Source organism: Crinia signifera, chromosome 8 (genome assembly GCF_055691185.1).
Source record: "Crinia signifera chromosome 8, ASM5569118v1, whole genome shotgun sequence".
In the NCBI taxonomy this organism is placed as follows: Eukaryota; Metazoa; Chordata; class Amphibia; order Anura; family Myobatrachidae; genus Crinia; species Crinia signifera.
The window spans coordinates 46651861-46679084 of record NC_139224.1 but is presented as its reverse complement, the minus strand read 5'-3'; the positions used below and the strand labels follow the sequence as shown (position 1 = coordinate 46679084).

General features: G+C 42.9%; 1 protein-coding gene across 3 annotated transcripts in view; it reads right to left on the bottom strand.

Moving 5' to 3' along the window:
* PHF2 (PHD finger protein 2) overlaps positions 1-27224 on the bottom strand; it is a 265280-nt gene that overhangs the window by 62173 nt on the left and 175883 nt on the right. For all 3 annotated transcript variants that reach the window (XM_083156301.1, XM_083156302.1, XM_083156303.1), the window contains exons 4-7: positions 8476-8636; positions 6240-6381; positions 4677-4863; positions 1067-1229 (exon numbers count right to left, since the gene is read on the bottom strand). In XM_083156301.1, coding sequence (XP_083012427.1) covers positions 1067-1229; positions 4677-4863; positions 6240-6381; positions 8476-8636 — 653 coding nt within the window. The remainder of the gene's footprint in view (positions 1-1066; positions 1230-4676; positions 4864-6239; positions 6382-8475; positions 8637-27224) is intronic.

The following is a 27224-nucleotide window of genomic DNA, read 5'->3' as shown; positions in this document are numbered from 1 at the left end:
AGTCAGGTTAATGGCTTTCTACGTGAGTATATTGAATATGGTAGAATATAGGCAACCATTGAAGGGACTGACAGAGCAGATCAGCACGTTGAACTTCTAGCCAGGAAAATCAGCCTCGCAGGTGCATTCAAAATGGATTGCAGTGGTGAAAGTCTTTTCTTAGGAAGATCGGTAAGGAGACTTTTGCAATAATCTATGGGGCAGATGTACTAAGCCTTAAAAAGAGATAAATACAAGGGTGATAAAAAGAGATAAACGTCCAGCCAATCACCTCCTAACTGCCATGTTACAGGCTGTTTGAAAAAAGTCAGTAAGGAACGGATTGGCTGGATGTTTATCTCTCTTTATCACCCTTGCATTTATCTCTTGTTAAGGCTTAATAACATCTGCCCCATTGTGTGAGATAGTGAGAGCATGGATTAGAGTTTTTGCAGTGTCTTGTGTAAGATACGGTCACATTTTGGATATGTTTTTTAGATGCATGTAACACAATTTAGAGACAGATTGAATGTGAGTAATAAAGGACAGTTCAGAGTCAAGGACCCCTAGGCAGCGAGCTTGTAGGGTAGGGTAGATTTGAGTTGTCAACTCAACTCATGGACATGAATCGACAATGGTCATTATGGACAATAGGTTGACATGCAAACTGTTGACACAGAAAAGGTTGACATGTGTTTCTGTATTTTTTTGTTACACCTAATCCACCCCATCCACCCCATCTGACAGCCTAACCCTCCCCCAAGTACCCAAGTCTCACGCTAACCCTAAAAATAACATAAAAACAAACGTTGACCATGAGCATGGGGCCCAGGGCTGAGGGGGGCCCATCTTTACTGTCTAAGTAATATGTTTTACATACAATTATCACCATCAGTTGGTAAATGGGGGGCCCTTACAAACTTTTGCTATGGGCCCTACTGATATCTAGTTACACCCCTGCACACAGATACTGGGGCCATGATGACATAATCCGCGCTATTAAGCCCCGCCCCAGCAGGGAAGTAGGTAGAATTTGGGACATTCCGTAATAGCAGGAAAGTGTTAAGTGGAAGTGCATCAGACTTACCGGATGGAATGAAGAGAGTCTGCCCTTGTTTCACTGTGCACTTGTAACATTTATCCACTTGATCTGCAAAGAACATCTCGTAGTGATTGGCCGCTGAACGCCAGCGCTCATACAGAGATATATTGGCTGAAGCCGGTCTGATCAGATAAAATATCTTTTCACCCTGAAATAAAATTCAAAACATTTTATTTTTTTTAGTTATTTACTATAAAGTGTGTGACAGCATTAATGTTGTCAGGGGATGTGATACATGGAGGGAATACTTGCAGATATCTCTGATCTCCTCTCGGGGAGATACTGGTGGGGAAGTCCCATGGCAGAGTGAAGGGGATGTGATGTTGTCGTTTGGCTGTCATGACCCTGACCCTGGCGCTTTAAATCAAAGCACTGAACAGCGGTGTGTGCTGCTGGGATCAGGCAAGTCACCCATGCAAGCCCCCTGCACTACAGAAAGTCCTTATGTGAAAGCACAAGCATCCAACTCTGAGTAGTGGTTAGCGGCCAATTGCCACCAACATCAGAAAGGGATACCGTTATTAAATTGGGTTAACCACTGAAGGTCGACAGGGCTTAGGTCGAAATGGCTAAGGCTGACAGGGTTGGAGGGTTGACACAAGCATTAGGTCAACCATGGGAAGGTGGACAGTTAAAAGTCGACATGAGTTTTTCAAGGTTGTTACCTTAGCTGAGATGTGCCGACAGGTGGTATTTCATACCTTACCGTACACTATGGCGTGGTGGGAGAATAAAATAGTGCGCAGAGTGCAGCAAGGCAACGTGCCCGAAGCAAGGGGGCACGGAACAATTAGACTGTGTCCACATCAAATATGTCGACATTCGGGACAAAACCCAGTGAAAAACTTCTGTTGGCCTTTTGCCTGTCGACCTAATGCTTGTGTGGACCCTTACCCTGTCGACCCAATGACCCATACCCATCAGAAACCTACTGCATTAGTGTAAATAATTGGGGCTATCTGATGCCAAGTCACCCATGTCAGCTTAAGGTGCCCATACACAACTGCAAGTCCACTTTTGGTCACTTTTCTGATTCCGGTAATAAGTCGGATGGAAAATGTCAAAATCTGATGTGTTCCACATCAAGTCCAATGCAATGCACAGTTCTGCGAGCATCCGTGCCTGAAGATCGTAAGGGCTGCACTATATATATATATTGCATCGCCAAGCCTCCAACAGGCTTGGCTGGAATCACATAGGATGCATCGTATGCAAAAGGACTGCATAGGGTGTACTGTATGACGTCCTGCCGCCTGCGAGGTCCCCAGGGGGATATGGGTGATTTTGGGAGACTTCATCTGTCAGAGAAGCCTCCCTAGTGTATGTGCACCTTTATCTACTCCAGTCATAACAATGCTGCACTGACCCATTTCAATATTCACTAATGGGGACTACAAACATAGCGAAGTTTACCCATTTTCTAAGCGATCTGACTAGATTGCTCAGAAAATGACCCTACAGCGCTGTGTGTGTAGGGGCCAGCGATATCGCCGGAAGAATAAAAAATGAGCAGGGACCATAAATATTGTCATCGCCAGTGTTCCTTCACCAGAGAACACTGACAGCTTGCTCAGCACACAACACTGCACATTGCAGTGTGTGTGTGCTGAGCAGCGATGTTTGCTGAGCGATCAGATCGCTCAGCACACTCGCTATTTTCATAAGAGTAATACCTCTGTGTATTTAATGGATTGTTAAGTATATATATCATAAAATGAATACATTTGAACTATGTGGTTTAATTGCTAGGAAATTATTTTAGTTTTGTTACTTTCTTTTTAGCATACTTTTAGTGGGTTGCAATATCAGGTTTAGCCTGTAGATGCCACTCTTGCAATGTCTGTCTTTTTGACTGATGGCTAAGTTAGTGGAAAAGAGTGACACCTGCTGCTGAGATATAGAAATAAAAGTATTTTATAAGTTTTTTTTAAATAACTTGTATACGATACATCACACTGTGGTGGAAGTACCAATTTCATTTTATTTTATTTTTTTTTATATTTATATATTTTTTAAAGTTGGAATAGTTATTTACTTTCAACAAAAGAAGTTAATTTGGGCAGTATTTTCTTACTATATAGTTTTACTTTGATTTCGCAGGCAAAAATTGGAATAAATATGGAAAAAAATAATAATGATAAAAATCCATTTGTCTGAAGAAATGTCAGTTAAATGACGTCAACATACAAAAAATCGTTTGTGAAAGGTTTAGCAAATAATAGTTCTATTCAGGAAAAGGGACTTGTGAGTAACACCATCAGGCATGTCCAAACTGTGGCCCTCCAGCTGTTGTGAAACTACACATCACAGCACGCCTTACCATAGGTTTTAGCATTTTTCTAATAGCAAAACTGTGGTAAGGCATGATGGGGCTTGTAATTTCACAACAGCTGGAGGGCCACAGTTTGGACATGCCTGATTTAAATAGTGGTCTTTTGTAATAATTCTTTATCCACTTGGTATTCGGACCATGACACATGCCAGTGCTGAGACAGAGATATAGCACTTAAAGACAAGCTGTTTGATCCTTACTGGAGCTCATCAGTGCAGCGTTTTCCTCACCAGAACTTAAACTCTAGAGCAGGCCTGTCCAAACTGTGGGCCTCCAGCTGTTGTGAAACTACACATCCCAGCATGCCTTGCCATAGTGTTAGCATTCCCAAATAGAAAAACTGTGGCAGGGCATGATGGGACTTGTAGTTTCACAACAGGTGGAGGGCCATAGTTTGGACATGCCTGCTCTAGAGACAGCCTTGATGAAAAAGTGAAGTCTACTCCCTAATGGCAATAAGCAACTTCCATCCATACATCACCTCTGGGTAATTCCACATAGAAATCACAGAAACCCCTATCTACACAATGAGCCTCAATAAGCGTGAAATGGTGTGTCCCTCCCACAACATAGGGCAGTGATGGCTAACCTTGACACTCCAGCTGTTTTTGTACTAAACGTCCCAGGATGCCCTGCTGAAGTTTTACTATTTGGCCATGATAAAACTGATGCTGGGATGTGTAGTTCAACAACAGCGGGAGTGTCAAGGTTAGCCATCACTGGCATGGGGTAATGCGACATTCTGCATGTGCTTATCTCGTTGCAATCTTCTCACCCATCAAACCAAAACCGTGATGATGAAATGTAAGCAGATGCCGAATTCAGCTAGAAATGCTTAATTATCATCGTTGCCCATCAGACAGTCTGAAGTGTTGGACCCAACGGTCTCGCCCACAGATCAACTGAAGCTGTGCAAAGTAGCCGCGTAAGATCAGTAATAGCATTCGCACAGCAAGTTTGGACTTTAGACTGGTCATAAATTATTCTTACTGTTTAAAACCTATCAAAATGTAATCAAAAGACCAAGAAATAGTAATTTGTAAAACAATACAATCACAAATGTAAGATGCTAATAAAATCTACAAAACTGTAATAAAGGAAAACAACCAATTACCGATAACGGAAACATCTTAGGAATGCAAATTAAATATATCATTCTGCATGTGGTGATTTTACAGGGCTGAATGATTTAATGCGCCACTGAATATAAAGAGAGAAATGACTCAGAATGAGGGAATTCTGCACAGGAATTGGGTGACTTACTTTCAGCACATGGTACCAGGCGGAGGCTCCTCCGGAGTCTATGTGGAAGTCTGTGTAACTGTCTTTCACACATATCAAACAATACTTAGTCACTTTTGGTTTAGCAAGGAGAGCGTCGTCAGGCCAATGGTTGTCCACCCATGAGAGCTTCTTCACAATCTCCGGAGCTTCCACAAAGCTGGACATTCTGTGGACAAAGCTCGCATTAAATATCTGGATGCTGTAGTGTAGAGGATATGTATTAATGCTCTAGAAATTCTCAACACAGGATACAGCCACATCCTTGTAAGCTTTGCATTCAGTATGTTCCAGATAGTCTAGGCATCAATAAATGATGAGAATTATCTTGCGGACAAGAGATAACGTAATATTTTTTTTATATACGTTACGCTTTTTATACATTTAGAAGAACTTGTCAGGAACACATTCAGCAAACGCAGCAGCTATCTATTTAGGAGCACACAATGAGGCCGAGAGAGTTGTATATAAGCCAGTCTGTACCCTCGTGTTTAAATGCGATTATGGTCAGACTGGGCAGGTGAAGCCAAACAAAATAAGCTGCTCGGAGTCCAAAACATTCCAAAAGATCTACATTTACTGTATGACCTTAAAGGCCGAAGGGTCTGTGTGACAGGGCATTTGCTCAAAGACAAAGGGTGTGTTCATGTAATTGCAGCCTCTGCAGACCTCAAGTACTTTAGGTCACTTATATGCCTGTCAGTGGAAGTATCTTGTGCACAGGGCAGGTGCAAGTACAGATGTGTCCTCATAGGCTATTGCTAGAGTCACACCAATCATGCTTTCTCAGCGCAATGCGATTTGGTTAAATCACATGACTGCACTGATTACTTTAAAATGTCCCCTCTTGCCAAAAGGTACGAGCCGCCCCTGGTAAAGTACCAACCAGCTCCAGGCATTTTTCAGACTATGGGGTAGATGTATGAAGCAGTGATAAGGGAGGAGAAGTGAGCCAGAGGAGAAGTGGCATATGGCAACCAATCAGCACTAAAGTAACATCTATAATTTGCATAATATAAAATTATACAGAGCAGCTGATTGGTTGGCATGGGCCAGTTCTCCTCTAGCTCACTTCTCCTCTGTTATCACTGCTTCATACATCTAACCCTCAGTTTGTAAAATCACAGTTAGGGGCTGATTGGTTGATATGATGCCGTTTTTTGCACAAGATCCGTTGCTCTTTATTCAGTGTATTGAAAAAAAGACACGGCTTTGCTCAACGCAGCTCTCACGCGCCACATGGCATTTGAGGCTAGATGATAATGACTAGTAGTAAAAGAGGAATATATGCTAATGCTGAAATGGATCTGCGCCTGATGAAAACATTCTATCTGCCCATCATGTACACTGCCACATCAAAATACCAACCTCGAACCACAGCTTACCGGTGCTGCTCTCCTCGATTCTGCATTACGTCTTACCAGACACTAAAATGTAACGTGTGCATGGTTCTGAAGGAGTTGCTATAAGTACCAATAATCCCTGCACCAAGACTTATTTGCGAGTGTACATTAATACAAAACAACACAACCCTGGCCAACTCACCTTGTGTCTGAGAATTCTAAGTTGATGACATTTAGGACCCTTTTCCTATTAGTGCTGTAGTAATAATCAACAAATTCCTTGAGCTTCATCTTGCAATCTTTTTGCTTTGTGACATCTGTGACATCAACCACCCTCTCTGGACCTGAAAAACAAAGTTACACAACTGCAGTTACATACATATATATATATATATATATATATATATATATATATATATATATGTATATATATATATATATATGGGTACTTATGTAGTAACTGGGCTGCCGATTTTGAAATCGGGTCCATCGCATCGCATCGCACCCGACCAAATCGCATGCGATGCGATGCGATGCGATGCGATGCGATGGACCCGATTTTTCCATAGGATTCAATGTTAAAATGGACTGAGTCCATTTTAACATGGAATTCAATGGGAAAAAGGGGTCCTTTTCATACCCCTACTATCCAAGTGGGCATGGAGTTGGATATAAACCTGTGGCGAGCGTAGCGAGCCACCGAGCCCGAAGCGTGGCGAGCGTAGCGAGCCCCGCGAGGGGACACAGAATACCGTCCCCTCGCGGGGCTCGCTTCGCTCGCCACGCTTCGGGCTCGGTGGCTCGCTACGCTCGCCACAGGTTTATATCCAACTCCATGCCCACTTGGATAGTAGGGGTATGAAAAGGACCCCTTTTTTCCATTGAATTCCATGTTAAAATGGACTCAGTCCATTTTAACATTGAATCCTATGGAAAAATCGGGTCATCGCATCGCATCGCATCGCATCGTATGCGATGCGATATCGCATCGCATCGCATCTGATTGTATGCCTTAACTTAAGGCATACAATCAAAAAATCGGCAGCCCAGATACTACATAAGTACCTATATATGTATATATATATATATATATATATATATATCCAATGGAAAAAGCACTCAGGAGACTAGTATGTAAGCAAAAAACGTCTATATTGTGGAAACTTTAACGTTTTCAGGACCTCAGTCCCGTCCTCAGAAAATCCTACAGCCTATATATATTTATATTTATTTAAGAGACTGAAAAAAATAGAGCAGTAAAATGTAATAAAAAAAAAATAGTGATCTCCGAGGCCTGCTGTAGTGTCATGTATTATTCTTCAAGGAACTTTGTTTTCCGAAACGCGTTAAGCGTGTTTTATTTGCGTTTGGACACTTGATTTCCGGGTAGCAGTATCCACGGCGGAGGAAGATCCTGGACTGAGCTCCCCTTGACTCCGGACCAAGGGACCCTGGACAGGAGTTCTTCCCTGAACATCTTCATGCCTGCTGCTTTGCCTTGGATTCATTGTTAAACGCTTTTATTACCGTCAACACTTTGAAAGTGTATCCTCCATATTAAAATCTTTTTGCCATAATGATCTGCACCATGATTTTCCCTATTGTGTCTCCCCTTTATGCCTAACAGGGGAGAATCCACTTGGATCTATGTGGAAAATTGAATCCATCCATTGCATTCAAATCCTGTGCGACATATGACCAGTTGTATATGGTTTTGTATAATAATATTTTTTATCTGAGGCTATTCACCCTCTGTACCTAGTTACCACTGAGAGCTATCTTTCAGTTCCACTCCATCTTTTGTTGTAATCATCTGGACTTACACAAGGTCATTCTGGATGCAGAGGATCTTTTTGTACTTAGAATAGCTATATTCTGACGAAGTCTCCTGCGGACGCTCACCGTACTGACCCCTGGCTGTTCTCCCTGCTCCGGCGACTCTGAACGCTCGTGGACCATCATATGACCCGCTGCGGGATGGACTTCTGGTTTGTCAGCTGTTTTGCCGTGGTATTTATGCATGCCTTGTGGTAACCAGTCCACAGTGTTTTATTTATTGGTACGAGTTCATTCTGTCTGTACCTTGGAATATTTTTAATCCATAATAAATCTTTTAATGCACTAGGAAGCGCCACTTCTCTATTTGTTGTTGCTACAGATTTTCACTCCTGGGTCCCGGAGTTCAATTGGTCTGACAAGGGAGCTGCGGCCACAATCTGAGTGGTCAAGTGCGAACTTAACCCCTGAAGCACCACAGGAGGTGTCTCTACTGGTTCATGAGACTCTAAGTGACTATTCAGCGCATATACCTTTATTGTTTTATATATATATATATATATAAATAAATATATGTAGTCCATTTAAGAGGGTCTTCTAAATCTTCATTCAATTTCCATAATCAACATGACACATCCATGCAACAGCAACAGAAATCTTACCAACATAATTCTCCACATCGCTGACATAGAATGTTGGAGCGGGCACGGAAAGACCCAGACCGTCCTTCTTTGGCACCAGAACTGGTTCTGTAAAACTGGTCTCTTCAAAATACTCCACCGTTAGCTGATTGCCGTTGAGTTTAGTAACCACGTCCTCGGCGCTGGAAGAGATAAGTCACTGTGTTATCTGGGAAAGCGATCCCTGTACATTTATAGCAAGCAACAATGACTCTTAAAGTGTTTTTAATTATACAATGTTTTGTCATCAAATATTAATGCTGTACACCTGGCCATGTCACTACAAAGTGCTGACAAATTAGTATGAAATGTGAACTCGACAACTGACATGTCATACCTATACACAGGGCACGACTCATGGAAAGCTGCTATACACGCAATACACTTGTGACTGAGCCTGATTCTAGTTCAGATGCAAAAGCAAATTCTCTCTGTAATAGACAAAACCATGTGAACTGCAGGGGGGGGGGGGAGCAGAGAGAGTTAGATTTTGGTGTTATTTTGCAGAGAGAGTTAGATTTGGGTAACATACAGAGAGAGTTAGATTTGGGTGTTATTTTGTTTCTGTGCAGCGTAAATACTGGCTGATTTATTTTTACACTGCAATATAGATATCAGTTTGAAGTACAAACCCCACCCAAATCTAAAGGTGCATACACACTGTACAATTTTTGTTCACCGATTTCGTTCATTTTGGCCCTTCTGAATGATATCGGTCAAAATATATTTTAGTGTGTATGCGACGAACGATGATGCGCATGCCCGCCAGTTGTTCATCAAGGTTGTTCGTCAGCTGTGCATGCAGATCAATTCGGATATCTTTCGTCTTTTGTTAAAATCTTTCGTTCAGGACACTGGGTTCAAGGGAAATTGGTCATCAGTGTCTTTCAGTGTACACACTGAAAGATATTCTGACCAATATCGTTCAGAAGGGCCCAAAATGAACGAAATTGGACAAAATAATTGTACAGTGTGTATGTACCTTAACTCTCTCTCTGCGCATGTTACATAGGTCTCACCTGCAGCGCACATGGTTTGGTTCATCAGAGAGAGAATTTGCTTGTGCAATGAACCAGAATAAGGCCCAAATATATGTTCTCAAATAAGCACAATTCTTTAACACTTTTAATGCCATGGGAATTTTTAAAAATCAGTGTAAAAATTTCCAAGCAAACATTTTTATTCATCATGATTGCCTGTTATGTTTACCTTATATAGGAAATATAAACTTTTTTTTCACACAACATTTTTTTATTTGAATTTATATAACAAATGTGAGAGACGCTGGCATTTTTAGCAGATTTTTTGCACATTTCTCACAGAGATATTGGCACTCAGAGGGTTGAGCAGGTCTATAATTTAATTTAGAAATTATGGGGTCCCATAATCTGCAAGCACAGCAAGCATTATACAAATACCTTCCATACAATTCACTCCGCATCACAAAGACAATCTTTAATACTTAAAACAAAAAAACAAAAACATAGTAACAAAAAATAGAACTTTCTAAAAAAGCATTTGTTGTAGGCTTGTGTTGGTCAAAGATTGTGCTACACTTGTTATGAATTATTGATTTAATTTATGGATTATATAAATAAATACAGACATTCATATTAAGCTTTTATTGATTCATGCGAAAACATTTTAATTGAACAAATTGCTTACATGACATGAAAAATTAGATATGACAGGAGACGAATGGGAACGTTGACGTGTAAAGAATTATTAATACTGTACAAAGCAAAACAGTTTATTAAGAATTCATGTATTTTCCAATGAGAAAAGTAGCAACACAATATATAAAGACATCTACGTTTAAGAAAATGCTAAGGGACTGGATGAGTGACTGGTCATTCCGCGTGTGCCTAGAGCTCCTGGCCACTAGTGGGCGCCAGGGAGATGAATATGTATACTAGAAGATGATCTCGCTTTACATCTCTCACCTGAACAACTGCTAATGTTAATGATCCTGTTCCACACGCCAGGTCTATATTATTCTTTTGTGCTGCCTCAGAATAAAGCGGCAAGTTTTAAAAAAATGCATACTCAGAGGATGCAGGTGTACAGAGGTGAGTAAAAGGTAAATGTGGATAAAAGTGCTGCTTTCAGACTAAGGGCGGGATGTATTAAGCTGAAAAGGCAGTAAAACCCCTGTTTTAACGCATTTTCATATGTACTAAAACCCGGCCGCACCGTTACCGCCGGGCAGGGTATCGCCACCTTTGGGATATTGCCACCAGATGGAGTGGTGTAAGTGTGCTTTACACCACTCCATCTGACGCTTGGACTCGGTGATGTGAGGCTTGCATGCATCCATTAAGAAGATTTTGTGCTTACATTAATGTCAGATAATTTCTGAATTCTTTAACTATGGAATAAGCAGAATGTCGCTGACCCCGCTCTGTGATATTTTGTGGTCTTCCGCTTCGTGGCTGAGTTTCTGTTTCTAAATGCTGTAAAGTTCCAATAATATCACTTACAGTTGACTGTGGGATGTCACTTTAAAGCACCGTCTTATTACAAAGGTGGCATCCTATTACAGTACCACGCATGACGGCACGGAGCTCTTCAGAACAGCCCACGTTGTATTACCAATGTTTGCAAATGGAAGACTGCATGGCTATTTGCTTGGCTTTATACATCTGTGGCAACGGGTGTGAAACACCTGAATTCAATAATTAACAGGTGTGGCCAAACACAGTATTTTGCAACCTAATCATTTTTGCATTCTGACTTTTTGGTTAGAGGGCAGCGTAGGTCAGGATAACTTTGCCTGTAACATCTCCTTTTCTCCTTGTTTTTTACGTCATCCCATAACTCTCTGCATATCGTAACTATAATTAGCAGTATCAGTTGTCATTTTGAGGAAATACACAAAATTACAACTGCTGACAGTAGCCTGCAAGGGGCGGCCCAGGACAGGGCATGGTCACCCTGCAAGTTGGGCCGCTTTCCACAATGTGCTGAAAGATTTTCAGCCGCATCGCTATTGTGCGATTTGTGCTAACCTGCGGGGCTTACTGAATTTTTCCCATGATTGATGATGATGATTATTATTTTATTTTTAAGGCGCCATAAGTGGTACGCAGCGCCATACATAAGGCACACATTAGAACAATACTGGGTACACAGAACTAATCATAAGAGTAACCGAAGAACAAAAATAGAGCACAGGTAGCAATTAGCAGCACAATTCTTAGTACACAATACAGCTGAGATGATGGGAAGCGGAGGAGATGTCTGAAGGGTTACCAGGGGCAGGTGCCAGTGGTAGAGATGAATGAACACAGGTGAGAAGAGATGCGGGTATAGATGGGAGCTGAGTAAGAGAGGTGTAATCATACTTGACTACCTGACCCTCTCCATGAGGGAGAAAATGTTCTGTTCCTGGACTTCCCTGGTAATGTATGATTGCCATCACCTGTGGGGAGCTAGGTAATTGATAAGAAAGGTGTTTCACCACAGGTGATGGCAATCCTACATTACCAGGGAAGTCCAGGAACAGAGCATTTTCTCCCTCATGGAGAGGGTCAGGTAGGCAAGTATGGCTGTAATTGAAGTGTAAGATGAGGGTAGTGAGAACAGGAGGGAATAGAGCCCTGCTCCAAAGAGCTTACAGTCTAGAGCAGGCCTTTCCAGCAACGGTCCTCAAGGCACACCAACAGTGCAGGTTTTAGTGATATCCAGGCTTCAGCACAGATGGTTAATTCAAAATACCTAAGGTACTAATTAAGTCGCCTGTGGCCAAGCCTGGATATTACCAAAACCTGCACTGTTGGTGCGCCTTGAGGTGCAGACAAGAAGGCCGTAAGGCAAGATGTGAGCATGGCAGGGGTGGCCAGGACATGAGGTGGTAGGTAGGGAGAGTGGCCTCGGTACTAGGTATCCCCATAATATCCTCATTATGGTAGCTTGGGTATAATGAAGTGTCAGGGACATGATCTGGTGCAAATGGAAACATGGTTATACCTAAATGTAAACAAATAAAAATGACAGAAAGCGGGCATAGGATAAATACTAGTGATGCTAAGGAATATGTTTAGAGTGCTTTCAAATGGGGTTTTAACTTTAAAATATATTTATGCTGGAAAACAAAATCACTAATTTTCTTTTTCTATCCTATATTTCCTGTATATTATGGAGATTATGTTTTGTTTTTTTGGGGGGTGGGGGGGGGGGGGGTTGTTACAGCAGATACTGTGAAGATAATTTGTTTACATACACATATTCCCCAGAGCGTATACATATATTTTATTTTTATTACCACTTATGACCAGCAGGTGGCGATACAGAGTACAGTACATGAATGTTTACATTGTGTGTGCGCGCTTGGCTACTGTGACAAGACATGAGGAGGGTGAGCTTTCTGCATAAAAGTCTGTGATCTCCTCTATAAAGTCATAGCAGCGGACCTATTTATTTACAGCTTATAACAGCAATCACAGGAACAATGCATGACCATGAAGGGGCCTATAATTGTATAATAGATGATTATTACATTTACTGAGTGGTAATAGGCGACCATAAAACCTACTTGTGGTCACAGAAATATAAGCAATTCATGCATTCATAGAAGGTTCCATTAGCAATCACTTTATTTATTATGCAAATCCAGTATTAGCTAGCACAGAAGAAATGCTCAGTACAACTGTTCCAGAGCAAAATCTGTGCCATGGTGCAGAATCATCAATGCATAGAACACTGTTTTGGAGACTATGGGCGGTATTCAATGAGGATGATTCGCCAGGTTTTTATGGCGATTTTGTGCTGTAAGGCGAATTTCTGACTAAAACGGTGAATCACCCTATTCAATGACCAGATGGCGAATACATTTCAAGGATTTTTTCGCCATGATTCACCGAGTAGCAATTGCTATCTTTTTATGGTGAAGTGGAAGGTGAACTTTTAAAATAAAGTGTTTTGTTTTTTACATTTGGTGTCAAAAAATCAGGAATTTTATTCTGAGGAGGGGCACGCTATTTTTATTCATATATTCACTTCACCCAATCATTACATATTCATGATCGGGTGTAGTGAATATACCCGGTCCCCTGCTGGCACCCCCGGGGGGCAGCCTGTGCTGCCTGGCACCCGGGGAGCCCACCTCCCCCCCCACAAACGTTCTGGGGAAGGCAGGGAGACTTCCATCTCCCTGCCTGCCAGCGTCCTCAGGCTCCCTGCGGCGTCTGCCGCAGGAGCTCAAATTCGCCGGTCAGGGGCAGCGAGTCCCTGACTCGTTGAATACCGGAGCCGGCGAGGCTCCGGAACGCAGCGAGCAGTGGCTAATGTGCAGCGAATCCTAAACAGGATTCGCTGAACGTTGCCGGTATTCACATTGAATACCGCCCATTAATTATAACATTCCAAATTATTCCTACATATATATATATATATATATATATATTTTAAATAATTCCACATTTATACTGACAATTGAAAAAGTAAGCAATCACTTGTTCTTTTACCCAAATCATTTGTATGCCTTGTTTGGGATCCCATGCTACTGCACTAATAGTTATGGCTCTAATGTTGGTTAAGTCGGCCTCTCGCCTGCTCACATGGCTGCAGTGTCCAGCCTCTGGCACAGCATAAAGGTGGCATTACCCTTAAACAGGATGTAGTTGGCAGGTCGACAATAAATAGGTCAACAGTCAATTGGTTGACACAAACAATAGGTCAACATTTTGCGAGAGGTGCTAAAATGATGCGATATGCCGTCATTTTAGCCCCGCCTTCTCCCCATGTACCCGTGAAAATTGGAATTTGATGCAGAGGGGGAAGGGGGGAGTGCGGGGCAATGCGGGAGACTTGACCACCTTCCCAGGGGGCCGGGAGGGTGACCCAATTTGCGGGAGCCTCCCGGCCATTCCTGGAGGGTAGGCAAGTATGGGTATCCCCCTCTCCTATGGGTTTATTTCCAAAGATGGGAGCTCTATTGTATATAATATGTTGCCCATAGCAACCAATCAGACTCTAATTTATATTTATTAGGCACCTTCACTAGAAGATAATAGATATAATCTGATTGGATGCCCACAGCAACTTCCCATCTTCAATAGAACTCCCATTTTAATAAGAGACCCCCTAGAAAGGGGCATTGCAGGGCTCTGCCCAGTTCATCCCTAGATAGTGATACTGTATGTGTATTTTATAATTAATCAGGTTAGCCTAAAATACAGGTTCCCTTGTTTCTTTGTTAATGTGCTAAATAAAAATATATTCTGGGTAGAAAATCCCTGTTAAGGTCCATACACACTGTGCAATTTTGCCCAGCGTGTATGGACGACGACGATAGGGAAATCGCTTGGCTGAAAATCGCTTAATGCATACACACTGAGCGAGTTTTGCCCATTTTAGCGATTTTCTCGGGAGTGGACAACTTTCCATAGCAGGACGCTATGGAAAGCCCCCCACCCCGTCATTCATCTGCTGGTAATACTAGCAGATGAGCGGCTGGGACAGCGATGATGCAGCAGTACCAATCAGCGCTCAGCGCTGCCCTGTACACACTGGGTGACTTTTGAGCTGAAAACAGTTAAAACGAGTAAACCGAGCTGAAGTCAAAGTTGCCCAGTGTGTATAGTCCTTAATAGTCTTTCTGTGCAAAAACCAGAAGCATGGGCATAAGGAAAGTGTGAACATGAAAGTGATAGAAAACGGACAAATGACTTTTTTGAAACCGTATTTCCTGTACGACAGGATTAACGCCCGAGATTATTCCTTACTAAGCCATACAGCCAATCTACCACCACTGTTCCTAATAATTTAGCCATTGCAGAAACATTAAAGTCTAGCGAGACTAAAAAGGGCATATTAATATTCTTGAAAATAATATAATAAATAATGGTACAGACCATTTAACAGCTGCCTGTACTGCCCGGACCTGTGACTTCCTCCTCCCTGCACTTTACATCCTCTTCCGGGTGCAGGGAGGATTTGAGCCAGCCAGCCCCCCCTGCAGCAGCAGCTTCTCAGGCCGGGTAAGAGAGGGAGGTGGGAGCCGCCGGGATCCGCTGCTCATCGCCGGGTGAACGCAAAAGACAGCTCTTAACGCAAGAGCTGTCTTTTGTCATAATTATCGCATATGTTAGACCAGATGCGATAATTATGTTTGTGGTAGCCGGCGGTAAGGGGGCGCGGATGTAAGAGCATCCACCCCACTGTGCAGTATTGTACTGTATCTGCTACAAAATAACCCAAACCGCACACAACAATAAAAAAAGAAACTGTGACTATTAGTGTGACACATTGCTAACAAATATTATATATTGTACTATGCAGAAATGACTATACGTGCCAGGGCCTGATTAACCAACAGGCTGATTTGGGTGCAGCCTGGAGCGCTGGGTCCTGTGGGGGTGCTGCTCTAGCACAATAGATTGCACTAGGATAGGAGCGTTTCCTGGTGATTATGGAGTTGGGGCGGACGAACGTCTCATGAGATACAGGTACTGTGGGAGCAGCAGTGGCTGCTAGGATTGTCAGCGTCACCGAGGCAGGGAAGCCGGAAAGAGGAGATCCTGTAAGTGCCATGGCTGACTCCGTCACCAAGGCTGTGATTGATGCCACTGCTGCCGTTATCAGCCCTGGTAGGGCAATAAGTGCCAATAGGAATGGAGCGGAGGCCCGAGCTGGTTACAGATTTTCAGCTGAATATGAACGAAAAACTTGGTGGTGAAGGGGGGAGCACTTCTGTATTGGCCTAGGCAGGCTGGAACTATGGTGGCCAATCCTGGGATCATCGGGATCCCAGGATTGGCCCATAAAACGTGTGATTTCAATTTTGAGATTAGACTGCGTCCCCGGCAATGCAGCTCTGCACAGCGTGACAAGGTCAGAGGTCACGCTGCGCAGGCCACACAACCGCTGAACAGCCCCATCCCGGGTGCGCGCTGCTCTGCTCTCCCATCTGATGAGTCCACCCTCCCACCCTGACTGCATCACCCGCCATCCCACCCTGACTGCATCACCGGCCATTCTTCAGGCTTCACTGCCCACCCACTCGGCCCGCTTTACTGGGGCTCCTGGTTTCACTGCCTGCCCACGCGCCCGACTTTACTGGGGATCCCGGATTCACTGCCCGCCCACTCACTCAGCTTCACAGCCCACCCAACTGCCCGGCACCTGGCCGCGCCGCACATGTAGGTAAATATGAGGTGTGGCCGGGATGTTTTTTTACTTAGGGAAGCCAATCCCCGGATTGGGCATTTTTCAATCCCAAATTCTGGGATTGTAAAAATGCCCCTGGATTGGCATCCCTAGCTGGAACCCTTAATCACACCCTGGAACTTGCTGTTAATAAAATGGTTTATATAAAATTTACAAGTGTGTGGTTTTGTAACCCTGCTTGTCAGATCCTGCCCCACCAACCATACAGTATACAGATGTGCCGTACAGTACTGTAGTTGTAATAGCAGCCCAGGTTTGTACAGTAGGCAGCTTCTGTGAAACACACATTTTCCACCACAGCTCAAACTGAAGTGACAAATGTTTTAATATGTATAGGCTCAATACTTGACAAACTTTAGTACTGTGATCTGTGCGGCTCCTTACTGTATAGTGGCATACTGCTGTGTATATTGTACCAAGTAAATAACCATAATACAGTTTATTGGTTGCAATTTAGTACTGACAAAAGCCTGAAAAGCAGCAGACATTACTGTAAAGGTCGCAGAACAGTACAATCTGTCCCCGCAATCCTCGCAGCAGTGGCACAGTTGCATCAGGTGTCCAGTCGCCTTGTTCAGTAATCAGTACCCACGCCTCAGCTACATACAGTATGAATAGTGGTGAAATGACTGTCCCCATCAATACACTGAAGGAGATGTACTAAGCCCTGGAGAGTGATAAAGTGAAGAGAGATAAAGTACCAGCAAGTTGCGTCCTAACTCTCAGGTTACAGGATATGGGCCAGATGTATCAAGCTTTAAGAAGTGATAAAATAGAGAGCGATAACCTGCCAGCCAGCTCCTAACTACCATCTTACAGACCGGGTTTGAAAAATGACAGCTGTGAGCTAATTGGCTGGTTGTTTATCTCTCTCCCCTTTATCACTTTTTGAGGCTTGATACATCTGGCCCTATGTTTAAAAAATGACAAATAGGAGCGGATTGGTTGGTACTTTTTCACTCAATAAGGCTTGGTACATCTGCCCCTGAAGCTGATCTTGAGGACATTAAATGCAAACCTCTATGTGGAGAGATGGATGGAGTCTCAATGGCAAGACTAAAAATAAGACTGATTAGCACATTTGTGGTAGTGCACTAGTACGAACCAGAGGCAGCAGTGCGCCAAGGAAGGGTCATATCCTATATCTGGTTTTGCACATTTGTGGTAGAGGCTAATGAAATGTGAGAAAATAAAGAAATTACCGCGTGTGCATGCATTTATCTATATAGTGAATCAAGGACAATGCCATTATACAGTGACTGAGTGCAATTGCCATGTAATAATTCTCTGCAAAGCAATAAATGCACATTAGTGTAATGGGACGCACAACATGCTGCTGGCCGCATTGGCGTTACGGTCACATCAGGTAATCACCAGGTCATCAGGTAATCACTAGGCAGCCATCTTGCCCGTCTGTACCTAGTAGACATTTCGCCCAAGTACACTGTAAATCATTAAGAAATCAAACTAAAAGGAACCTCATGTGCTGGATAAAGTATATATTATATGTGTGGGAAGATACTGCATTCCATATATTGGATAATATTAATAATGTCCTGTAGAAAATAAACTGGGTAACACGAATGATGATAACAGGATATTTAAAATAGGAAGAATAAACACCCTATTTTATTCTCCCAAACAAAATACCGCCTGTCGGCCCATGTCGACTAAACATATAAGTGAAAAACTCATGACTTCCTTTTTACTGTCGACCTTCCCATTGTTGACCTAATGCTTGTGTCGTCATTCCAACACTGTCGATCTATTTCATGTGTTGATCTAACACGGTTGACCTACTGACCATATGTGGATACATCTGTAAGAATAAGTGCTGGGGAAAAAACTGAAAAAAAAAAAAAAGGGTAAAGAAAAACCATAAAGGTTGTACATACCTCCCAACTTTGTCAATATCGGAATAGGGACACTCGCGCGGCGGGGAGCATGGCGTATGTAAATGAGGGTGCTGCTTATGCAAATTAGGCAGCGCCCCCGTTTTCGGCCGCGAATAGACACTGCCGGCCGCGGGAACGTCCCCAAAAACCGCGACGTTCCCGCATTTAGCGGGACAGTTGGGAGGTATGGTTGTATACAAACATTAGAATAAAAAAAAAATGAATGTTAAAAAGCAAATATTCAGGGTTTAGAAACTGACCACAGTTATTAGGTAATAAAAGGAAGGGGAAACTTTTCTTAAGACGCATTGGGACTGATTTAAATATATATTACAAAATAAATACACCCAACCGCAAACTCTTTATATGTTGACTTATACATATGTATATACACTATGATAAATGTTCTGTACTAATTGCTTAGTTTTACTATCTGCAATCTCACTTCCGATCAGAGCCAAACATTCAATTCAGTTGCTTTCCAGTTGGGCAGGCAGATGAGAGCAGAGCAACTTCCCTTTCAGAAGAGCTGCCAGACCCTCCTGCCAGGAAGACATCTGTGGTCAGATGGCGGCTCTTCACAATCCCCGTGCCACACTCTGAAACCCGCACAGAGAAGCCACTGGTTGAATGGGGGTTTAATCTCATTAAGACGACAGTTATTCACTGCAGACAAGTTCCTGTAGAACTGGGAAGAGAAGTAAAGCAGACACTGGGATGAGGCACACAACAGGGCTATTTCCTTATTCCATGTGCACAAGAGCGTTGTTAAAACATTTCTTTCAGTTTTATAAATGATTTGAATATAGAACCTGCACAGAAATGTAACACAGGCCCTGTCTGGTTAGAGAAAAGCTGTGCTCTCTTTGTGGATGTTTCGCATAAACACCCATTTGTAGCCTTGGGTGCAGGGGCAAAATCATTTGATGGTCGGCAACCAACAAATGATTTCTACAGCGCCTGCAGATGTAAGACACCTCTCTGGTGTCTTACATTTGCGAGAACCCTGTGTGGCAAGCGGGCGAGCAGCTGTCATCAGCTGCCCGTCCCCGGCACCCCCGTCACGGGCGCATTTACATGGGAGAGCACAGGGTTTTCATGGGAACACCCATGAAACGCTTGGTGTTCCCCTTGTGCGCGACCCTTCCACAATGCCCACGCCCCGACTACTAGATGCAAACGGCCTATGGCCTAATTCAACAGTAATTGGTCATTTGTTAAAAATACGCAAATCAAGCGATTATCATAGGAACGCGCCTGCACAGCGTTTGCATTGTGAAGGCTCAAATTGCAACTAAAAATTGAAACGTTTCGCAATCCAGTCACAGTTTGACGGACAAGAAATCAGCGCTAGGGGAAGGAATGTAATGCATCCCGAATTGTAAGTGCTTGCCCCTTTAAAAAATCTTCCAAGTTCTGCCGGCATCCCACACTGTCGCCGAACTCGGGCGGCATTACATTCCGACCATGGCGTTGTCTGGGTATTTTTAAAAAAAACCTAGGCGTGCCCAAGGCTTTTTTATGTTTGGTCTCTGACGTCAGTGCTGACCATTTAGAGCCTGTCTCAGTAGCAGATTAGTGGAAGCCTCCGATTTACTCACAATTTGCACATACAGCAAGTACTCTTCAATGTTCTGGAAATTGCAAATGGCTCTGCGAATGTGCAGCGATTAGCACTGCATTTGAAATGGCCGTTTAGTCTATCCTTTTGGGAGCGGCGGCTTCTTGCGCGCAGTCCACTGCATTTTCTCTGTATAGCGATCCAACCAAAATTAGGCCCATAGTGTGGTCAGAGCTCTAAGATCACGGTAGATAAACCGATTCAGAGACAGTGTGCTCATCCAGACAACTGTTACTGTCAGATCATGCACATGGATAAACACTAAGGGGCATACTTCATAAAATCATTTCCATTGATTTGAATCGATTATAAATCAGTTGTGTTACAAAGAGTAAAAAAACACATTTACTAACATTTTAAAATATAAAACACAACATTGATTGAGATGGCTTTTAAACAGATAAAAATGTATAAAAATTGATCTTTAAGCAAATATATCCCCTAGGAGTACACTACTGGACACTGGGTATATATGCAATAAAAGCCAAAATACATGTCTGTAGCCTGTCTGCTAAACCCACTAAGCTCCTCAGAGCAGGACCATCTTGTTGTCATAGCCCTCTTCTCCTCACAATTCATGTACTGCTCACTCCTACTCAGCGACCATCTTTGCCCGCATACTCTCATGCTGGTAAATGCTCATCTCCTGCCTATGGCCACCAGCCCAGAGTAGTATACGGACTACTCCCTCGCTACATACATCCAAGCTGCATGGTGTATTGTATTGTGGTGCTCTTTTTTTGTTATTTATTTTCTGTGATGTTAAGTTCTGTCTCCTGTACTGCTACATCACTGTAACACCAGCAGATGAGTGGTGGCAGCGGGCGGCAATGATACAGGAGCGTGCATCAGTGCTCATCCGTTCCATACACACTGTGCGGCTTTTGAGCTGAAAGCAGTTCAATTGGCAAAACTGAGCCCAGTGTGTATGGGGCTTTAGCTTGCCTGCTGGAACAGCCAGTAGCCAATGAGCATTACACGTAGGGATATCAGCTAACGATTTTAAGACAAGCTGACTTTTCTCAGATCCCATCTCTTCTACACAGGGAAAAAGCTGGATGGATACAGCTCGGGGAGACGTTTCATCTTCTCTCCCAGGAAAACAAAAATAGAAATATTAATCTTCTTAACACTCAATTAAAAAAAAAAAATGAACAGGAGATCCCTGATGACCGGGCTTGTGATGGCTTATTTCATTCCTGGAACATGAGTGGAGCTGACACAGTAGGTGTCAAATCACAGCTGATTGGGCAATCAATACATCCCAACACATTGCCTTCAGCTACTCTTAATTTCCAAGTTCTTCAATCTCTTAGACCTAGGGAAAATGCAGAGCCCTGGGGCCCCAGAGTATATGGCCCCATGTTGTTCCAATTAGAGGACGAATAGGTTTTATCAAAGGTTATTTCTGGCGAGGAGGCCAGAATTCTGCCTTCTGTTTTATATATATATATATATATATATATATATATATATATATATATATATATATAAATAGTTATATTTACATGAATTTATTCCAAACACACAAAACAATTCTTATTTTGACTACATAATTCCTGTTATCGCACCATTTGTATTTCCAGCACACTATAATGGACATGTCACTGAGTGACTGGTAATGGTGTAAGTGTGCAGAAATATCAATTACTGGCTCAGGATGTAAAAACTTTATTGGAAAAATACAAGAAAAATGTAAAGTACTACTAAAATTACATGTACAGTATAGGCACAGCTATTTATATATATATATATATATATATATATATATATATATATATATAGACATTGGATGGGCTCTGCACACACTAAATTAACTGATAATAAATAGTGGAGATTTGGTTCATGAATTGATCAATGCATTTAAGCCTGCAGCCCCCGTCAAGGGACCCCACTGTTCTGCAGGTCCTACCACTATCGCTGAAAATGGCTGCAATACACATAGCTATCACATCAATGTTTGATACCAGGCATGCTATCAGGTCTGAAGCTCACAGCAGACTTTGCTTTTATAGGTGAGCAGCTACCACCACACCTGTCACTAATCATCTAGGGAAATGGCTAACATAAGCTATGGAATCTTAGTTAAAAACTATTGTGAGGAGGGCTATCAAACATTGATGTGATAGCTATGTGTATTGCAGCCATTTTCAGCGATAGTGGTAGGACCTGCAGAACAGTGGGGTCCCTTGACGGGGGCTGCAGGCTTAAATGCATTGATCAATTCATGAACCAAATCTCCACTATTTATTATCAGTTAATTTAGTGTGTGCAGAGCCCATCCAATGTCTGTTTAAACAATGTGGTCACAAGCCATAGGGCACCCCAAAACTAGGAAAGGTGAGTGCCGATGTTAAGTGTATATATTGTTTATTAGATTAATTTTTTTAATTAGTCTTATTGTGGTCACATTCTCTCATGCACCCTGTTTTTAACTAAGATTCCATAGCTTATGTTAGCCATTTCCCTAGATGATTAGTGACAGGTGTGTTGGTAGCTGCTCACCTATAAAAGCAAAGTCTGCTGTGAGCTTCAGACCTGATAGCATGCCTGGTATCAAACATTGATGTGATAGCTATGTGTATTGCAGCCATTTTCAGCGATAGTGGTAGGACCTGCAGAGCAGTGGGGTCCCTTGACGGGGGCTGCAGGCTTAAATGCATTGATCAATTCATGAACCAAATCTCCACTATTTATTATCAGTTAATTTAGTGTGTGCAGAGCCCATCCAATGTCTGTTTAAACAATGTGGTCACAAGCCATAGGGCACCCCAAAACTAGGAAAGGTGAGTGCCGATGTTAAGTGTATATATTGTATATATATATATATATATATATATATATATATATATATAGCCCCTTTTACCTCATATTCAAAAAGTACAGTATAATGCTATAGATATCAGGAATATGTCTTGCATCACATTAATAAATACACAAGACCTATTGATCAAGCTCAGATATTTGGAATATGTGCCTACCTGAAGGCATTAATGCAGGAGAGCAGCCTCCGTCGTGCACATTTTCTAGCTATTACAATCAGTGGTGGAACTTGTGAATGGTTGGCCCAGGTGCAAAAATAAAATTTGGGCCCCCCCCCCTCTTCCACTCCAACCCAAGTTTACAATATGTAACATGGCATTGGGTGACAGGGAAAATAAGTGTGTGACAATGCACCAATGGTAGTTCCACCTGTGGTTACACTGTACATGCGTGGCCCTATGGACCCTATTTCTTGGTAAATAGGGGCCACAGGCAGAAGGGCACGTTGAAGCACCAGTCAGTAACTTTGTCTATTGCTGTATGTGCATGCATCTATTTCAGTAAACACCATGGTCAAGGTAATTCTAGTTCCTACATTGTACTAAAATGTTTAAGTGGGGTACCCCTTTAACGGTGAGTGCCTGATGAAGAACTCCTTTCCAAATGGGAGTAGAAGCTAGTCTCTGGCCAGGAAAATAACATAACTCTCATACAAGTCAGAGCTGTCAATGGTTCTCACCCAGGAGTGATGCAAGGGGGCAAAGGGCAGAGGCATTGGATGATAATGAGACACATCGGGAAAAGCAGGCCAGGTCATCATGCATTGCCACGGTTTTTGCAAAACTGTGGCAAGGCATGCTGGGATTTGTAGTTTCACAACAGCTGGAGAGCCGCAGGTTGGCCAGGACTGTCCTATGGATATCTATTCCTTGGATCACAGAAGGACCCTGCTAACAGACAGGAGAATACAGTGACTGACTCGATAACTTGTATTTACTGCCTTAAATAAATAATGCGGATTTAGTGAAATCCAGATGATTTCTGACACAGTGCCGCTGATGTTGGAACCAGTGACTTCTAGGTGATCGAAAATAAGAAAGCGCTAAAAAAAAGAAAGTCATCAATAAAGTCATCAACAAAGGTCTAACACCAGATCTGTAAGTATATTTTGTTTCTGTCTGTAGAATAAATTGACACGTTTAGGGCAAATTTACTAAAGGTTCTAAAAATGAAGAGTTGAAGTTGCCCATAGCAACCAATCTGATTACAGTACTGTATGTCTATCATTTGTCTATTGCATCCTAAAAAATGAGAGATAAAATCTAATAGGTTGCTATAAGCAACATCACTGTTATCATTTTTATAACCTTTTGTAAATGTACCCGGTAATCTCCAATCTACACTTGAAACTATTTGTTGCTGTTGTTGATATTATTCTGCTCTTATGCTGTGTACACACGGTGAGATTTGACATTAGATTTTGACTATATAGTCAAAATGGCATGCATATCGTATGCAGATCGCACAGGTTTTTACCGATGCGCGCTCCCGTGACAGCACAAATTGAAACCCAGATAGACAGGGCAGCAATGACTATATAGTGCAAATCTAATGTACTGTAGATTGTATGAATTGTATGTAAATAGTACAGAGATAGCAAAGATTGCATAGCACTCGAATCTTAAGTCGAATAGCAGGGGAATCTCACAGTGTGTACACAGCATTAGAGACTGTATGTAAACCCAGTAGCAACATTCCATATAATTATTTCATTTAAAGAGGACCCTGTCACATGAGGGACTTTTAAATAATCAGGTAGGCAAGTGTGTAATAAGCCATTTTCCAGTTTATCTGTCTGCGGAAGTCTGTGCCATGCATTGCTTTATAGATTTCACACCGTGTATGTAAATATGAGAACTGTAGACTCCAGAAAATTAGACTTGGGTCTAATTTGGATGGGGTGGAATAGGCCCCGTTACTGATGTTGGGTGTCTTCTCATGCGCAAACCCCCTGTGCGAACGCCTTTAGCGAGTATCAGACTCACTGAGGGCTTCACACTCGCCTTTAGCGAGTATCAGACTCACCGAGGGCTTCACACTGTCAGGGGGGGGAAGGGGGGGGGGCAGAGGAACACCCAGCATTCCCTGGGAACGCAGGTGTGTCGGTGCTCGCGCGTGCGTCTGACATCACATCATTCAATGCATACTTTTTGCGGGAACGTTCCGGTTTCTGGGGATGTTCACGCATCCCGCCTGGGGCCAGCAGTGTCCCGGGGGAGGGGCGGGGGCCTGCGTTCGGATGGGTGGCATTTACCTATTCACTAGGCTGCGAGTATACGCAGTGTAGAAAACAGTTCTGAATCAGGCCCTTGGTTTAGGTTTTCTGCTGCTTTTTACAGGGTGTGAGGCTCTTATGGTGACAGAAGTGTTCTTGTACACTATTGGTGATACATGGGGCCTGATTCTGTTTCTATCTGTCCCCTATGTATTCGCACGGGGGATCGATGGTAAGCTGGTCAGCGTTGCACTTGCACAGGAGGGCCAGACGGGGGCGGTGGCAGGTATTTGTTTTACTTTTAGAGATATCTTAGATAGGTATATGTTAGGCTGGCCACTCACGAGTTAAAATTGGGTTAATTTTCCGGATTCCTTTAACTTAGCATAACAGACGGAGCAATGTAAATCAGGCATAGCCCTGGAGAGCAGTTTGCTTTCTTTCTGTGTTTCCAAGTTAATTACATTTATTGTGTGTATCTGAGTGCTAGGAACTTACTAGGCATCAGGCTAGTGAAATACAAGCATCATATACACAACCAGCATGTGTTATATGCTACACCCACATACAAGTAATCATCTAAAGTGCAGGGTTTATAGGATTGTACAACGTGTAAGAGAGAACTTATGGCTTATATAATATACTGTAACAGTACTTGAGTGATGTATTTTATTACAAAGACTTGCTGTGCATATTGAATCGCAAGGACAGAGGTAACAAGTGCTGAAAACATTGTTTCTGCAATACAGGTTGAGGGGTATATTCAATGCAAGGTCACCACTGTCGGGCAGGCCCGACAGCGGTGACCCTGTCCCGTTCTCGGCCAGTTCGACACTGATTTGGCAGGCGGGATTCAAGGTCCCGACTGCCGAGTGCTGAGAAGGGTGCGTGGTCGCCAGAAGCGGATAAAAATTGTTGAGCTGCGTCGGGAGTTCGTCAATTCATGGCCGATCTCGGCAGAACGTTCCCGACTGGCACGTTCTGCCGAGATCCCTGTTCAATGCTGTCAGGGAAGTCAACGCCGCTATTCCCCCCATCGGGAATAGTGGCGGGACGTTGAATATTCCCCTGAGTTTCCATTATCCGTATATTCCAAAAACTGAAATACTCCGGCGGCCAGTGGAATCCTCTTCAGCTGCATCCCCGGTCCCAAGGATGCATTGCACAGGTGCGCTGGTGACATCACAGGTGCACCCGCGCAATGCACCCCTGAGACCGGAGATGCCGCTGAAGAGGAAATCGAAGGCCGCCGTGGACACTATGGGCGCTGGGGTACCAGGTGAATATGAATATTAAAAAAATTACAAAATCCACAAAAATCCCTTATTAAAATTCTCGTGGTCCTGAGCATTTTGGATAAGGGATACTCAACCCTAATTGAAAGTTTGGTTGGCCGGCAGACAGCGTTTACCTGTTCGCTAGGCTGCAAACATATGCAGCCTAGCGAACAGGTCTGAATGAGGCCCATCGTCTGGTTAAGTGATAAACTTGTGGATAAAGCGGAAGGTGATAACGCACCACCCAATCTAATGGTCATTTCTGAAACGCCGCTGATTGTCCGATGCTTTATCACTTTACCAGGCGTAATACATCCGCCCCAGTTTGTGCTAGTCTGTCAGATTATAAATTGCTTTATTTTGTGCATATTAAGAAGTGAAAAGTAAAAGATAACAGTTTCCGATAGTTACTTCACACGTTGTAAATTTCCATAAAGTAACTGATAAATACCTACAGAATAGGTTCTGGGGATGGAATCGGGATAGAGGCATCAGGGGAAGCGGCCGCAGCCGAGCAGATGTAAGTGGTGTACTGGAACACACATCCCCATACTGAACAGCAGTGCTATGTACTACATCCACCATATGATAAATATCCGCCATAATACCTCCTTACTCTCCAGGAAATGGAGGGAACCTCTTGACTTGTCAGAAGTTGCCCGCACCCCCATAGAGGGGTATGACTCATAAGGTCATTAGTCGAACACCTATGGTCGACAGGGCTTACCTAG